Here is an 18,058-nt window from a genome sequence, read left to right on the forward strand (position 1 = left end):
ATCATCCATGTGGAATAGAAGAAATTTTAGTGTACACCATAGCTCTTTTAGCCCATATGCTGCCATTGTACTTTTAAATCATGTGAATGACGTAAAACTTAGTTATTTAAATGTAAATGAAGTTAGAGACCTGTTTGACCATTAAGTATAACCTAAAATATTGCTGTCTAAAAGATCTTAATAAATACTTTCTTCTCTAAAAATTTCTTGAAGTAATCTAAGTGACTTGTAAAAAAAAATTCATTAAAACAAAGTTAAACTCTAGCAAATTAAAAAAAAATTGCTGAACTATTTACTTTGTGCCAGCATAGAGAAATTGAGACAAATTATAAAATTCCACACATATTTAATATGGTCATTTTTAATGAACTACAGTGGCCTAAAATGCTGATTACGAAATAGTATTTTTGTATGCAGGTTTCTTTGTTGTTTCCTTACTCTGGCTTCAAAATACAATAAACTAAAGTAAAATAAACACAATTTGCATACATGTGTCCTCCAAACTACTGTCTGAAGCATCTATTTAATTAAATTAGATTTAAAAGCAATAATGAAGGGAGGCTGGGTGGCTTAGTTGTTAAGCGTCTGCCTTTGGCTCAGGTCATGATCTCGGGGTCCTGGGATCGAGCCCAGCATCGGGCTCCCTGCTCAGCAGGAAGCCTGCTTCTCCCTTTCCCACTCCCCCTGCTTGTGTTCCCTCTCTCGCTGTGTCTCTCTCTGTCAAATAAATAAATAAAATCTTCAAAAAAAATAAAAAATAATAAAAGCAATAATGATTTGACCTATGCTTCTAGTCTCTATTTCCTTTTATCAAAAGGAAGTCTAGTCTATCTTTATTTTATTTTTATTTAGTTTTATTAATGTGTCACCTCCTTCCCTCTTTGGTGTAAATACTTTAAACAATTGAATACAAAATCATAAGCATTTAACAGAATAAAAGAAAAAGCCAGCACTGAGAAAGAATAAATGGAGTAAAAACATAGCTCTGAGTTAGTCACTATAAATGCACTCAAACAGAGCATTTGCAATGGTAAAATATATCATCTAGACACAGTTAAATCCCAAAGTGTTCAAGTCAAGAAGTTGTTTATGAGCTTGTATTATGAATGTTTAGCTATTAAAAATGTTTCTGGTTTTATTGGTGGTAATAAAACACAATTTGCACAGTATTGTGAGCTTTTAAAAATTAAGTGTCAATATGTTGGGTTTTTTTCACTTGGCAAAAATTAAGTAATAATTCAGTCTCCAGATGGTCCATATAGAGAGACCTGCTTATCTACAAAAAGACAGGTTTCCACATTTAAGCTGTAAGTGTAGCTAAATTTCCATTAGTCTTTTTAAAAACAATTATTATATGAAGTTGATGCAGTTTTAAAATTAAATATTAAAACATAGCTTATAATGAAAATAGGCTACTAAAAATGTTTCTTACTTAGAAAGAGCAAGCAACACATATGGTTCATAGCTGAGGGCACTTTCAACCTTGCTACAAGTATTGTGTTGCTAATGCTGAAGGGAGAGACTACAGGCTGCACATGGGAGGGAATGCTGACCGGAGGTCCCCATCTCTTAGCTATGGACCCACACATTTCAACAATGGCAGTGTTTCAGTTTAGGTTATTCCAATACAGCATAGAATGCTGAAGTCATTTTTTGTATTCTAGTAGATCTTATTTGGAACAAGAATACATATCACTTGTATATAACCACTTCCAAAACTAAACAAAGCATTTGACTCTGACTTGTATGAAGATGAACTCTAGCAAAATTTGAAAATCCTTAAATATTTACCTATTTCTTTATAGCATTTGGGAAATAGTTGAGGAAAATCGGTATTCTTATTTTCTTTCCAATATGACCTATTAAGGGAAGCAGTACACTTAACTCTCTGCTCTATTTTCTAAGGGCACTCTTGTGGTTTGTGCAATTTAAAACATCAAATATTTTTAAGAGTTTCATTTTAAGCTTGTTTATTTCTTTGGCTTAGATCAATTTAAACAGAAATCTTTGTTCCATTAGTTTATATTTCTTCTAAGTAAACAGTTTTACTAATACTGTTTTCACTTCTGTAAATGTAGGAGTGTCTTAATTGATTTTATGGTAATAATCCTAGATTTTATATAATCTAATAACATACACATTTCCTGCAAAACAACATCTAAGAAAGAAAAGAAACTGTTCCCTAATAGACTATGTGCCATTTTCTGGGATTCATCTTTATATAATAATATGCATATACATACAAATATTAAATTTAAAATTTTCCATATTTATGATATTCCAGAAAGCACATCACTTATAAGATACCAAGATCTCGTCACTTATTATTAGGGTGATGATCTGTTTTGTATGTTAAAAGCTTAGCCTTCATATATGAATAAACATATTTCCAGAACATCTCTAAAATTATTTTTAAAATCATTAATAAACTAAACCGGTTGTATCTTACTAACCAACGAATTAAATTTATGAGCTGTGCCTTTGAAGCTGAAAAGATTACTGGCACTGCCCTTGCTTCTTTGACACTCCACATGAAACACAGTTAATAACCTCCTGGGTTATCTTGGTGAAACACCGAAGTGATACTAATTATACAAACTTTGGGATAGAAGGTGACCTTGACTTCCACTGGAACTTTCTGCCAGGACAATAAATAAGAGCAAATGCCACAAAGCATGACTTCTGAGAAGGGTCTAATACAATCTATTAACTCTGGGGAGTTCATGGAATTACAATAAGTGCTTGAATAATTGTGATATTTTAAAACATCTCTTGCTTCAATAATATAGTAGTTTCTTTTTTTTTATTTCTCTAGATTTCAAATAATCTCCCATTAGCTTTCTGTACTCATTTAAATTAGCAGTGGCCAGAAAATTAAATGCTACTTGATGCTAAGTGTGTATAAGGTGATTGCAAGGCAAAGAGACAGATTTTTCTGAATGACTTCTTGAATATGTCTATAATATTTATACAGTTTTAGTATCAGAACTGCTCTATGCTAAAGCTGAGATAACACTGACTTTTAAGGGAAAAGATATCTATAAAATGATTAAAAAAAATGACTAAGAAAAAAGTATTGTCCCAGTAGGTACACAGGCTTAAACTATTGCAAGAAAACCTATCAAGGCCAATAATGTGTACCAGTTTCACAGTTAAAAACTTGAGTTCATTAGTTTTAAAAAGGGTCAACAAAGTTACTATAAATGCTAACAGATTAATAAGACCAGAAATCAAACTTTTTTTGCCACTATTGTTTAAAGAATTAATTTAGTGTAAAGGGAATTCTGCTCCAAGTGTTCAGTATAATAAGTGGAAATATGTAATTTAAGTCCAGTTATTCTTCATTTTAGAAAAAAAAAAAGAGATGAACTCAAATAGTCCCAGGGCTATTTTATTTAATTCACTAGTAAGCAAAGAATGCTGATCAATGAGTATTTAAATAAAGACAGAAAAAGCAACTTTAATATGAGGAACTGCAATAGATTCATTGAGAAACATACTTTTTTGAAAGTGAACCACATTTGATGTCTAAGAACTAGATTCTACAATGAAAAGCAGGAGGTTCTTCTGGAGTAGTCTGTGTTAAACTGGGTAAATTGCAATGGTCTTAAAATTATTTTTTTCTTTATCCTTGAAGTCACATTCTTTAAATATTGATTATAAACTTTTTATGTCCCTAGTTTAGTTAGTGTGTTACTCCGAATATCAGCAGGAATTGAGAGGCTCAAAAGAGTATAATAAAAGAGTTTTTAATGAGGAGACTTTCACAGAAATATGGACAGAGTTTGGGAAACTAATATGGGTTATAGAAGCACAAGAGAACGCTCAACAGCAAGGTGCTGTGATCAGCGCGGACCTGAAAGGCCATAGGAAGTGAACAGGGTTATTCTAGTTAGAGAAGAATTGGGCCAGAAAAGGGGCAGCTTGAAAAGAGCAGGGGCCAAAGAGGGACCCAGCCAGTATCCAAACCTTGGTCAGGTGGAGACCCTGGGAGAGGAGGGATCAATATCAGACCACTTTCTTCTCCTGTCTTCCAATAACTTTCCATTAATCCAATTCCAAGGAAATCAGAGGTCAAGGAATCTGGGTGGAGCAGTTCAGAGAAGTCAGGCTCCCAGAGCACAGAGCAAGGCAAAAACTGGTGGAGGGTGGACTTGGGGACCCAAAGGAAAATGAACGGCAGAGACACATGGGTGTAGAATGTTATCTAATTGGTTTACAATATGTTGTATAATTTGTTAACTCTGGGCAATAGCTGTCAGATTTTATTTTAGTTTTGGATTTTTCTCATAAATATACTTATCACAAGTCTATAATGGAACACTAGTCATGAAGCTAGTAATGGTGGTAAAATAGCAGCCGTCCAATTCACCTTAATATATAATTTCCCTTTCCAGGCTACCATTGGAAAGAGACAAATACTTTCAATGTAGAGAGCAGGTTAAAAAGTTTGGTAGGGCTGGCATTGTTGTGAGATACAACAAAATGTAAAAATAATAATAATAAAAAATTGAAAAAATCTATTCTTATTTAAATATCTTACTTTCCAAGAGGAAACCATTTTGAATCTCAGTATGAGGAATACCCATTTAATTCATTGAGTAGTGAGAGATTCCTCATTTGAAATATTCTCAAATCTACTTGCATAGATGCAAACTGTTTTATTTGAATTAAATGCTTTCAAAAACTTGGTTAGAGGGGATAGGGGGAGCTTTAAAAATGAGTTAGCTGTAAGTTAATAATACACGGATACAGATATGTATTATTAACTTTCTATTAAAATAAATTTGGTGTCACATAGACAAATAATTTTCAGTCTGGAGATAATAGCTTTTCAGAAAAGAAAATCATTTTCTTGAGAGAAGATTTTAGAAGCAGCAATCACAGTCTTTAATATATTACATGTCTGCCTTTGATGTTGTTAAGTATGTGTACTTTATTAATTCAGCGAAGTTGGCAGATAAGAAACCTGTAAAGTAAAAACAATTCAGCTTGTTTTCACTCTGAAGTTAACTGTCTATGGTACAGCTTGTGCCCCTTGGCATTTTACCACTGACAGGCCAGAAAATTTTGTTGACAGTAGGATATTAGAATCGTTTTTAAAGAACGAAGAATAACAGTCTAATTTTTCTGGTGTTTCTAGGTATCCTATCCCCTAGTTCTGAGAGTTAGCTGGAAATTGAGCTCTGTATCTCAAAATGCTCTTTTAGGGAACTGAAAATAAATTCTTATATACTTTTCTCTTAGACCTACCAGGTTAAAGACAGACATATTCCATCTTAAATCCAAGTCAAAAGAAAAGAATGTGCAAATTAGAAGGAAGTCCTAATGGTTCATTTTCCTACTTCATTTTCATATTTCTAATTCCTCTATTTAATATTTGGCAATATATCAATGTAGGATTTTTCCATGACAGTGTATAATGTGAACTTTTTAAGTAACTTTTAAATTAAACAGTGCTTTACTAAAAAGTAAAAATAGTATATAACACAATCTAAATGTATAGTTATGTTTCACTGGGTTAACAACAAATCCCATATATATATATATATATATATATACCAAATATGTAGACTCAGCTTGAGACAGTGAAATCAACTGCTGGAAGCAGGATATTTTGGTGTTATCTTGATTTGGCCTCTTGACATGTAATCTTAGGCAAGGCAATTCATCTCTCCTTACCCAAGAGCCTATGTGAATTCCAAGGTGTTTCTCAATTCTTGAATTCTATGAAATATGATCTGTATATTGGAGCCTTTCATCAAGATTTCAGAGACTAGCATAGTTTCTAGTGTTTTTTCAATCAGAACTTGGGGATTGATTGAGATAATTTCTTTAACATAATTCTATACTTCCAAACTTCATTTAGGCTTGAATGTTCTGAAAGCTAGAACATTTAAATGAATTATTAGATTCTGACCACAGTATATGGCTTTTTGGTCACTGTTTCCTAGCCATATGCCCACCAAAAGGTTATTTATACTATCTGTAACATTTCTAACCTCACATTATGGCGGTAAAATAAATAGTGAGTTCCAGCTGTGGTGTCCGTAAAACTAACGCAAATGGTGCATTTTCATAGTTCTGTAATTAAGTCCAAAGTATCTGTTGATCAAACACTTTGTAGCCAAAGTCCACAGTTTACACAGACTTTCTGATACTATTTTCTCTTAGGATTTAAGACTGATCTATTTGTATTGGACTAAAATGGTTATAGAATAAAATGGTGGAGAGCAGGGCCTCTCCTGGACTCCTATTATCTGGGCTCTTTTCATTTTGCCACACTTGAGTTTTGTGACCTTCCTTAAACTATGCCTCAGTTTCCTGATCTAAAAAATGCAGATAATAATAATAGCATCAACCTTATTATAATGTCATTTTTGAAACTAAATATTTCTATGCATTGAACTTAAAAAATGCCTTGCTTGGGGAGCCTGACTGGTGCAGTCTGTGGAGTATCTGACTCTTGTTTTTGGCTCAGGTCATGATCTCAAGAGTCCTGGGATTGAGCCACTCCAGGGGCTCCGTGATCCTTGCAGAGTCTGCTTGAAGATTCTCTCCCTGTGCCCCTACCCCTACTCATGTACTTGCTCTCTCTCTCGCTCTAAAATAAATAAATCTTTTTAAAAATGCCTTGCTTACAGTAACTACTCATGTTACTGCAGTTATATTAACTTTTTAAATAATTATTAACAATTTACTTAAAATTAACCATATGAACAACATAGGATAAAAATTACTGTTCTTCTCTGGCTATCAATGAGATTAACTACAAACTGCTAGGTGAAGGCTGCAATGTGTGGTAAATACACTACCTTTAAAAATCATATAAGTATTCTTCAAAATCTAGAACCTCATGGTTTCTGTTATGTGAGTAGGATAAAAGTTTCATTGCATTTTCTAATCATTCAATTAGGTCTATTATCAAATAAGTCAGAAATATTTTTAAACTAAAGTAATATATTTTATAACTATTTTTTTTTACCAAATATTAACACATTTAAACAGTCTTGAGTAGCAGAAATATCTAGTTTGGAGACCAGGTGCATGACATGCAGGTTATACCGCTGTTTCTGTTTCTCCAGCTCTAAAATGTTGATATTCATTTACATATAAGAGGTATTCTAAGCATGAAAACAAGTATTCAGATTTTCTGTTGTCGTAATATGGGTGGTTTTCTAAATATGGAGTGGCTATTATTAGAAAATATATTGAAGGTATTTCATTAATCATTTAAAAAAATTGGGCTTTGTTAATAACCATTTTTAGCATATTTTAATTAGGGCAACTTAATATTTACCTTTGATATATTGACCTAATGAAGCTACTTACTCAGCTTAAAACTGCTTATTACTAAATTAAGTTAATTAAACTATGTTTAAACTCCTCCAGTAAAGTAAAGAACTCTGTGAAATGTTTGAGAAATTATCTAAATACATTCAAGATTTGGCAGATTTATTTCTCACTGATTAGTTAAGTTTCAAAAATTTAGCTTCTTAATATAAAAAATTTCTCTATATGTCTCATTTTAAACAAGTTCATCACAAATAAATTCGTTGAAAAATTGTAAGCAAAATGAAGGAAAAGATTTGTTCCTTATTCATGCTCCTGAGATACATTTTATTCGAAATGTATAGCATATATTATGTATAAATATATAGTATAATGTTTATACAAAAATATTTTATGTGAAATCCTATTTTGCATTTTTTTCTTACTTTTGTATCATGATTATCTTACTGTGTCATTGATTATAATTCCACATCTCTTGGTGTTTTCCTGAGCTTAAATGACCTTCTTCAAATATGAAAGGGCTAATATAAAAGAATCATTTTATTTCTCCAAATTTATGAGAATTATGTTTAATAATAATAAAATATTTTGCATTTATTCAGCATCAGTTTAACTGCAGTGGAACATTAAAATATAGATAAGGTGGGGCGCCTGGGTGGCTCAGATGGTTAAGCGTCTGCCTTTGGCTCAGGTCATGGTCCCAGGGTCCTGGGATCGAGCCCCACATCGGGCTCCTGGCTCAGTGGGGAGCCTGCTTCTCCCTCTGCCTCTCTTCTTGCTCATGCTCTCTCTCTCTCTCTCTCTCTGTGTCTCAAATGAATAAATAAAAATCTTAAAATATATATATAGATAAGTTTATGTTCCCAAGTATATATTCCAAATATAAGCAGACAATAATTATTATAATTTTTTAAAGCCCGAGATAATTGAGATATCCAATGAACATTTTGGTAAAATAGGGTTTTACCTATTCACTCAATGGATTAATTTAATCAAAACTTCATATTTTTATAAGTTCTAAATATCTCAGGAATTCACTATTCAAAATATGACAAAACATACCTATTTTGAAAAGTTATTTTTTTAAAGTCACACTGGTAATGATTTAAAGATAAAATTAGAGTCTTTGCATTATTATAATGATGAAAAATGGTATAAATGATCTTCTACCTAATATTAAATCATTCAAATTAAAACTTTATTCTTGCTTAAGTGATACTCAAGTTAACATAATAATATATTTATCTTATGCTAAGCTTATTAGCCACAATATCCCTGAATGATTTTTACATTTATTTAAAAATTTAAAAATAGTAGTAGAATCATAGAATGATAGAAACAACCTTCAGAGCAATGCAGCCTACGTACTCCTTCATTTTCTAGGTGAGGAAATTGAATCCCAGAGAAGAGAAGAGATTTATGACCATACACCGTGTGATGCTATAACCAGGCCTAAAACCATAATCTTTTGAATCACATTTTTTCCCACAATAACCTATGATAGATATTATTTTCCTATAGACAGAGACATTGGTTGACAATTTCTAATATAAATCTAGTTCAAATTTCATGACTTTAGAAGAGGAGATAGAAGACAAAATTTTATGTTATAAAATATTATAAGATCTTATTCATAGGAAATATCTTAATATGTAAAACAGAATTAGGGGAGGGCACCTGGGTGGCTCAGTTGGTTAAGCGACTGCCTTCGGCTCAGGTCATGATCCTGGAGTCCCGGGATCGAGTCCCGCATCGGGCTCCCTGCTCAGCAGGGAGTCTGCTTCTCCCTCTGACCCTCTTCCCTCTCGCGCTATCTCTCATTCTCTCTCTCTCAAATAAATAAATAAAATCTTAAAAAAAAAAAAAAAGAATTTAAAAAAAAAAAAAAAAACAGAATTAGGGGAAATCAAAATTTGAGAATTTATCTTTTCAAACAATGCCACTAAACCATTGATTATTAAACCTGGAAAGGCTTTTCAAGGTTAAAAGTTTCCACTTCATTTTGCTGATGATCACTTAGCTAGCTTCAAAATTAGAATTTAAATTCACAAACACATAATTCTATTTCCTACACTATGTTTATTTCCAAATAGTACAACAGTTAATTTAGAAAGTCAAAGCAGGAAAAACAATATATAAACTCTAAATATTTTTGTTGAAACACCTCTAAATGGGCAGATGTCTTTCTAATATTCTTTTAGTAATACATAGATAACTACTCAATCTGGTTAAAACATTGTTATTCTGAAATATTGTGGGAAACTGTGTAATTCTCCTTCATAAAATTATCAGATATATCTTACTCTATTTTCTACACGTTCCTACCCTGATGGGGAAGCTCATTTTTTAAGTCTGAAGAATAGTTATTGGGATTAGTTATTTTATTGATTTTTTTAAACATCTAGTTTTAGCAAATCGTTAACTGAGTCTTAAAACAAGATAAAGGATTTCTAATTTTAATAACTCTGAAAATACTGTCTTTATACTTCTTGGTCATTCTTACTATTTTAATAACTTTTCCTCCTACCCCATCCTAGCCCTGCAAGCCTTATCTTATTATCAGAAGTGCTAAGTGATACATTGGTCAGTGTGGAGCTGTAATTGTTTTGTCTTCCTTCCATAAATGATTTCTCTGGAATCTATCCAAGGTCAAGGCTGTCACTTTCTTTTTTCCATGCAGTGTGGCTTTACAATGAAAGGTTTTGTTTAAATTATACCTCAAGGTTTAGGTGTTCAAAAACTAAGGGAATCACTTTGAAAGCTTGATCTATGAGACACAAAGAAAATAAAGCAACATAATCATTTGAGTAAAGAATTAATTTAAGCTTCCAGAATGAACTCTTAATGAAAACTCATTGTATTATTTGCATAACTATAACTTAATTTTTAAATTAAAATCATTAACTTTAATAACATCTCCTTGATTATTTATACATAATCTATAAACTAGGGGTCATAATTTTGAATGTGGGAGCAGTTTGGAATTACAAAGTACTACAAATATATGTTTCTCATCACTGTTTTATTTTTTCAAACCTTTCCTCAAACTTCTACTGGAGAGGAATCAATTATTTTTTTTAATTTGGAAATGAAAAATATCAATATTCTAAAAAAAATCACATGTCTTTTAAAAAATGAGCTATTTATAAAATTTAGTCAATTGACTTTTTACTCCACTACAATTTGTTTAACATTAGAAGTTATTTGTGTAGTTGTGTAGTTATAATAGAATGATGTAAAGTGGAGAGAAGATTCCTTAAACAATTCATCTTTAGTTTTTTTTTCTTTTCACATACTTTTAGGGAGTCTTTCTTGCCTTTAGCAGATAAAGTGAACATGTCATCTAGGAGAATAAGCTGACTTTGGAGCAGGATCTTAATAGAGATACAACTTTAAATAGTCACCAAATTCCATGGTCTAGTTTTCATTTTGGTTATTAAGAAAATTAATATGTCAATGAATCCAATGAGATTGGTCTCTTAAAAGAAACAAATATCATTTACCATTAGTTCATTCTGTAAATATGTATTTAAACCTTTATTTTTCACTAAGCATTCAGTATTATAAGCAGCATACATAGTTACTGGGCTAATGAAAAAGGAGGGGAGTAGAAACACTTTGAAATTTCCAGGGAAGATTTCTTTATTGCACGAATAATTATCATTTACTTCTATCAGGCATTATGGCAAACCCTGGGAATAGATAAAGAACAAAATAGATAAAGTCAATGTCTTCATGGGAAGTAGAGATAAATGCTATGTAAAATATGTACAGAATCTTGTAATTTGCTCTAGAAGGTCATCACAGGGGACCTTCATAAGGTAGTGATATTTGCTAGATATGAAGGATGTGCAAGATGTGAAGTTGGGGAATGGAGAGTTGAAGAGTAGGAAGGAGCATTTTGGAAACAGGAAATAGCAAGTGCAAAGATCCTGAGGTGAAAAGAAGGTTGGCCATTCAAAAATCCAAAAGAATGCAAGTTGTCTCATAAATGGTATGAAAGTATATAGTGTTAGATTCTGCAGAACCTTAAACTTATTTTAAGTATTTGAACTAATATCATAAAAATAATTGAAGAAAAAAGAAAGGAAGACAGAAAAAGGAAAGAAGGAAGGAAGGAAGGAAGGAAGGAAGGAAGGAACAAAAGAAGGAAGGAAAGAAGGGAGAGAAGGAGGAAGGGAGGAAGGGAGGAAGAAGAAAGGAAATTCTAACTGGTTTTAGGCAAAATAATACTATAATCAGATTTATACTTAAAAGTAGACTTCTGGTGTCTAGGAGAAAATGTATCAGATGGGCAGCAGGGGATGGTGGGAGAAAAGTTGGGGAGCTATAGAAATAATTCTGGTGAGAGATTATATGGTTTATACTGGGGTGTTAGTACTACTGATGGAAAATTGGAATAATTAAAATTAGCATGTAAAATCCACAGCTTTCCTGATTTTATGGTTATGTGGACTAATGAAAAAGAATGTATCACAAGTGTCTGTCTTACCAAATTCAATGGATGGTAGTGCCATTCATGAGATAGAAAACATTGGTAGTAGAAGTAGAATTATGAGTTTATTTTGAACATATTGAGCTTGTTATGCATTTGATATCTTCTTTATTATTGAATAGATAGTTGAATATACAGATCTATAGCTCAGACTTGTCACTGTTGTTTACAATTGGTGAAACTCAAGCTTGAGATCATGCAGGGAGAGTATATAATGTACAGTCATCAACCGAATCTATAGCAGTGCAGATTTACAATGTTTTCTGATTTATTTTCAGATTTCTGAATAGCCCAGATTTTAAATGGATATACAGATCCTACTGGAGAAGAAATGGCATTGTGATTAGGCAAGGATCGTGGAGAGAAAAGATCAAATGTTCTAGGGAGTGATCGCCTTTTATCTGAAAAGGAGAATAATGGACTAGACAAACACAGATGAACTTAAAAAGAAAAGCAGAGAGTGAGAGGAAAGGAGTATAAGATCTAAAAACAAAGGGTTTTTTTTTTCTTTTTTTTCCAGATGAAAGTTTGTTAAATTTAAAAAATTCTGTGATGAAAATCTTCTAGGTGATCCAAGTAGTTCACCCAGCTACACTGATGTAAGAATGAGAAAGGTTTTTAAATGACCAAACAATGGTTAAACAAGAATTTAATATTTAATAGTAGGATATAGATGTGTGGAGCTATGAATTTAGAAGCCTTCAGTACATATAGTTGTAGATTGATAGATATCTCTTTCATTTGGATTTTGAAATTTCCCAGGGTTATCATAGGATTTAGGTTGGAGAAGAAAATTGTGAACCTGATAGAAAAACTGGTCAAGAAAATTGGAAGATTTATCAGTGAGCTGGGAACAGATATAAGTGAATGGTAGTATGAGCCACCAAGAAGTTGATAAAGAATCTAAAATATCGATGGGACTTGGATTACTCATTCAATATGGAGCACTTCCTTCTTAATGTCAAAGTACCTGGGAAATTAATTATTAATTATTTTTCACATGATGCAGAGTAAGGAGAGGTATAGCATAAGGGGTAAATTTCATCAAGCCTATATCTGCCTGATGAGCTGCTTATACCCTTCCACAGCTTACACCCTTTGAATAAGCAAACCCCATGAGTCCACAAGAATCAATATCATTCTCTACTATAGCTCTGAATTAGCATGCAAGTTTCTTATTCTTTGAGCTTCCTTTTCGTTAATGCCATTTTTACAGTATGCTATCTGTTAACTTATTACTTTCACTGAGGGGAAAGTTTTGTTAATTGTATGGTTTCTTAAGTAAATCATGGTCCCCTTGTGCCTCCTGGAGGTGATACGAAGGTCACTTTGATGCATGTCGGGTTGTGAAAGTCCTCACTCACCCACATAGAGATCATCCTTCACAGCTGCATGATCTCCAGGCTCTCTTCAAAGCTGCACATCAGATTCTCCTGGGGAACTTTCTAAAATTAAGTTTCCTTAACTGTTTTTAACACTACCAGTAGAGATTCTGATACATAGGTCTAAGGTTGACTAATAGAATCCATGATTTTTAAAACTCCCTGGAAAAGAAAAATTTAGAAACTACTGGTTCAAAGTTGGCTCATAAATTGGACATCTAAAATTGTGTTTTAAAGTTTCTTATTTCTCAGAGTTTAGGTTTCCATTAAATTTTACTAATACCCTGTTCTCATCTGGATCTATTCCTTACCTTTCTAATTATTATTTGTCATTAAATTTATAATGATAAAATTACTTAGTGTGAAAAATGAAATGTTACCTGAAAACAAAAGGTTTAAAGCAATATAATAAATCATTCTTTATTTTATCCTTCCTCTATCTCGGACCATTGTGAAAAGACAATCCTTTATTTACTTTAAGGGCATTTATTTAGTGAGCAGTATTAGAAGTTAAAGATAGGATCTCCCTTCTTGGCGGAGGGCAAATTTACTGTCTAGTTTAATAATGATAGAGCAAATGGGAGACATGGGGCAGGTTTTCTTGTGGTCCATTATAAAAGATTGGATATCTCTAACCTCAAGGGTTCCTCAGCTGATGGAAACCTACTGTGTGCAGAAGCATACACTAATCCACTTCTTGTTGCTCCCATGGAAATTGAAATGCAAGGGAAACCAAAGCAAACTAAAGCTCATGCTAGTTGCTCTATGTTAATAAATTACTTTGTCTCTAACCCAGGAGTCTCATATCTCCTGCCATCATCTATGAAGTTGTGGCAGTTTAACTTGTTTGCTTGCAAGCAGGGTAAAATCTGAGAACATTCACAATTCTTGACACAGCTGTAATTAAAAACAAAACAAAACAAAATAACGTTTATTTCATAGAATGTCTGTGATTATAATATTGCTGTGAGTATAATGAGGTAATAAATATAGTGTTTAGAATAATGCCTGTTATATATGGAATAATAATTTCATAGAATGTAATCTATTAATAGTACTAGTATTAGTAGCTATAGAAACACCTCCAGTGTCTACATCATTTACAGATACATGACATAAAGATACTAAAACTTCATATCTTAAATAACAAATCCCAACTTAAAACTCTGTCACATAAAATTAGGGACAAACTCAAGTGACTACTGGAATTATTTAGGTAAAATAGTAAGAACTATGCCAGAGTGGAGAGAAAAAATTCTTGAGAAGGAAACAGCCCTAAGATTTTCCTGTTGATTATTGCTATGTGGGAAAACTATGGGTCCAGTGTTGACAAATTATCTTATTTAAAAAGAGATTCCAAAATATTATGGAACATAATTTTTATGGTTAAATATACTTTATATTTTTAAAAAGATTTTATTTATTTGAGAGAGAGTGTGTACTCACGAGCATGAGGGGGAGAGAAAGGGGGCTGGGCAGAGGGAGAAGCTGATACCACGCTGAGTGGGGAAGCCTGGGATCATGACTTGAGACAAAGGCAGCCATTTAACTGACTGAGCCACCCAGGGGCCCCTGGTTAAATATACTTTCATATTTATTTTGAGCCCATGCACTCAAATAAAATAAGTAATAAGTCTATTGGCCAGATGCAAATCATTGATCATTTGCTTTATCAAGAACAATAAGGAGTATCCAAATTATGTTATAAATGTACCACTAAGAAAGGAAGATAGTTTGCACATGGTGGATTGATGGAGGAGAATGATCCTGTGAAAACAAACAGAACAAAACAAAAATGAACAAGCAAAAAACAAAGAATTTATTTATATCTTTCTTAAAAATGTCAAAATAAATAAGATTCAAGAAAAAGTGGCATAGGAGTTACACGTTGATAGCTACACTGTACTTTTTGTTACAGCAAACACCCAAACTCCAGATTTACAAAGTAGTGAAATCGTTGGAAGTAATTTGGTGCTCTCTAATGTCGAAACTCTGAACTACAGGATAGTAGTTCATGTGGTATTTGGCAAATGTTGCGGTTTCCCTCAAAAATTTAAAATATTCCACGGTGCTCTTGTGAGGTCATTGTGGTGCCATGGGGTGCTTCAGCTCATAGTTAGGAAACCAAATCATAACATTATGCCACACCCTCGTAGATAGAGAACATAGAATGCAAGGTGCATGTTGCGGTTCGTCAAGGATTAAATCTCTAACATTTGCTTGGAGTTAAGTCTTTAGGTTGATTCTGTCCTATTCATAAAATGAGCCTTATCTAATTCTTCACAAAATAATACTAAGTATAGAAGGAAAATTATCCCTGCTGTTGGCCATCTCTCCAATAGCCACCTACCATTTTTTCCTGATTCCAATTTTGTCTCTTCTCTTTCATTCTCCGCGCAGCATTTAGAGACCTCCGTAAAATGTAAATTTCAGCAAAACTTATCAATGTCTCCCCACCACCCCTGGGCTGGAACAAGTTGTAACTCCCAACTGGGCATTTTGTGCCCACAAGAATTGACCCTTATGACCAAGCTCCACCACCTTACCTACTTCTTGACATATAGAAGGACTTTCAGTTTTTCCCTCAAAAGCCACACTTAGGCCTGAGCCAAATTCTTTCCTCTGCCAAGAACATTCTCCCTCTTCCTAACTCCATAAAAACCAGGAATCATTTCTTGCTCCATATATGTCACCCCTTCTTCCAATGGCACAGTTAGGACACCACCTGGTGTTTTCATACAAATAGGACTTGGAAGGTAGTCTACTAGCTCTGCTTTTAATAACTTATGAATAATGTTTGGTTCCCTATCTAATGTTTGGGTCAGTACCAAATCATGTCATCTACCCAGATTTATTCCAACATCCAACATTTATAAAATTTTATAATGATACTATTTGGTAACTAACACATTATAAGGAATTAATGTAGGATACAGCTCTGTTAAAATGCATCCCCTAAAAAGGTCCATCACAAATCTCAGTGTATTGACACAAAAGCTTTTATCTCTGATGACACAATTATCAGCCTAGTGGCAGGGATCAGGGAAGAGGATCTGCTTTTAGAAGTACACACCTCACCACATCACGTGGGCAATCCCTTTCCCACAAACACGGATGCTCTGCCTAACATGATGAAGTTGCGGAGCAGCTTCCTGCTCCAACATTTGACCTGTTAATGTTTGATTTCTTCCTATGATAGAGAATAATGAAGGAGGGTAGGATGAGACTTTGGAAACTTGAAGGCAGGTGTATCTTGAAATTGTTTTTTTCCCGCTAGGAAGAAGCTGCCAGATCTAACAAAGGAGGATTCATTTGAGGTTCAAGTGATCATTGCCTGGGGGCTACTTTCATCGAAATCATGAAGAGGGTGGAAGCTGTTTTGAGGACGATTCTGCTTTAGAAATTCCTTTGGTGGTATCTTTTTACAGCGGCAGGTCTTACTAATTTGAAACTATGAACCAGCCTCTTGGTTCTGTCCACCTGTCATCCTCCTGCTGCCTCATCATCTCCCCATAGCTTTATGACCTAGTAGTAGCTGAGGGATAGGCTGAGTTTCACAATATCCCAGATTCCAGCAACTTAATAGTGTTTGTTTTTTTGTTTTTTTCAAGCTCTGCCTATATTCAGAGTGGATTTGAAAAGGCTTCTCAGGGTACCTGAGTGGCTCAGGTCATGATCCCAGCTCGATCCTGGGATCGAGCCCTGCATTGGGCTCCCTGCTCATTGGGAAGCCTGCTTCTCCTTCTCCCACTCCCCCTGCTTGTGTTCCCTCTCTTGCTGTCTCTCTCTGTCAAATAAATAAATAAAATCTTTTTTTTAAAGGAAAGGCTTCTCAAAATACCTATAGTACAAATAGTAGTAACAATAGCACAAATGATAAAAAGTTGTAGCAAGTGAGGATATACTTGGGCAGGGAAAAGAAGGAAAGGAAGAATAAAATGACACTGGGAATAATGCTGATAGGTTGCTCTTTGCATGCTCCAAATACTGCACACTGGTTACTCATGGAACACACATTAAAATTGAGCCTTCTAGCAGCTGAGGCAAAGGGGGAAATACAGGTATGGAGTTTCTACTGGGGAAAGCAATGCCAGTTTGTTGTATTTCATCAGGCTGTGAAGTACAGGATTTACCTTTTTTTACCTAAACCACATTAATTTTTTTTTGCCAAGAGAATGACACTTGGAGGAGAAGGGTACTCTCTTGAAAGGACAAATAAAAGATAATTCAGCAATTATCAAACTGTGGTTGATGATTTAAACCTCCCCAGCTTATACACTGAAGTAAGAGTATAATGCTATCAAGCCCAAGAAAACGTTTGAATTACTACAAAGAATTTTTGATTCCTCTAAGACTTTCAATTTTCATGTCCTGTTCAATAAGTGTAGGAAAAATAATGAAAGACCATGGCATTTTTACACCAAACTGCAAAAAAGACATTTTTTTATCTTTAATTTTAGGCAAATAATGTCTTGCCCCACTCTCTATTGAACAGCTACTGCAAATTAATCTCAAACAGACCAAGACAGAGGTAAGAGGAAAACGTAAACTGTAGTTCAAGGAATGGAAGCAGATTTTGCTGACATGGATAGGTGGTCTATAATTGCGGAGTTCCAGATTCAATATATCATGAAATTCCAGCCAACCATGGCCTGCTAAAGCATCATGTGGAGATAATTTTGGATTTGAGAATCAATTTTGTTTTCAAAATTGAGGAGTATGCAAAAGACAGCATACCAATATGTAAAAAACAGTTATCTTTCCTAGTCAAGGTAAATCTTACTTTGTTGACTGGAAATGGAAGATGTGCAGTTCTTTCTCTCCCTCAGATGAGTAGCGTGAAACAAACTGGCTGTTGTATTTACACAGAACTTTTGAACATCATACA

The 18,058-nt window shown here is 33.6% G+C and overlaps 1 protein-coding gene across 6 annotated transcripts in view; it reads left to right on the plus strand.

Moving 5' to 3' along the window:
* The window catches only part of CADM2 (cell adhesion molecule 2), a 1,066,008-nt gene that overhangs the window by 998,381 nt on the left and 49,569 nt on the right, over positions 1-18,058 (plus strand). The window contains exon 10 of one of the 6 annotated variants that reach the window (XM_073892095.1): positions 16,448-16,482. The exons of the other annotated variants lie outside the window; for them this stretch is intronic. Coding sequence (XP_073748196.1) covers positions 16,448-16,467 — 20 coding nt within the window. The 3' untranslated portion in view covers positions 16,468-16,482. Of the gene's footprint in view, positions 1-16,447; positions 16,483-18,058 lie in introns of those variants that run through there. 6 annotated transcript variants of the gene reach the window in all.

This window comes from Callorhinus ursinus, unplaced genomic scaffold (genome assembly GCF_003265705.2).
Source record: "Callorhinus ursinus isolate GAN/ISIS: 27379988/994484 unplaced genomic scaffold, GSC_fseal_2.0 scaffold1, whole genome shotgun sequence".
Lineage (NCBI taxonomy): Eukaryota > Metazoa > Chordata > Mammalia > Carnivora > Otariidae > Callorhinus > Callorhinus ursinus.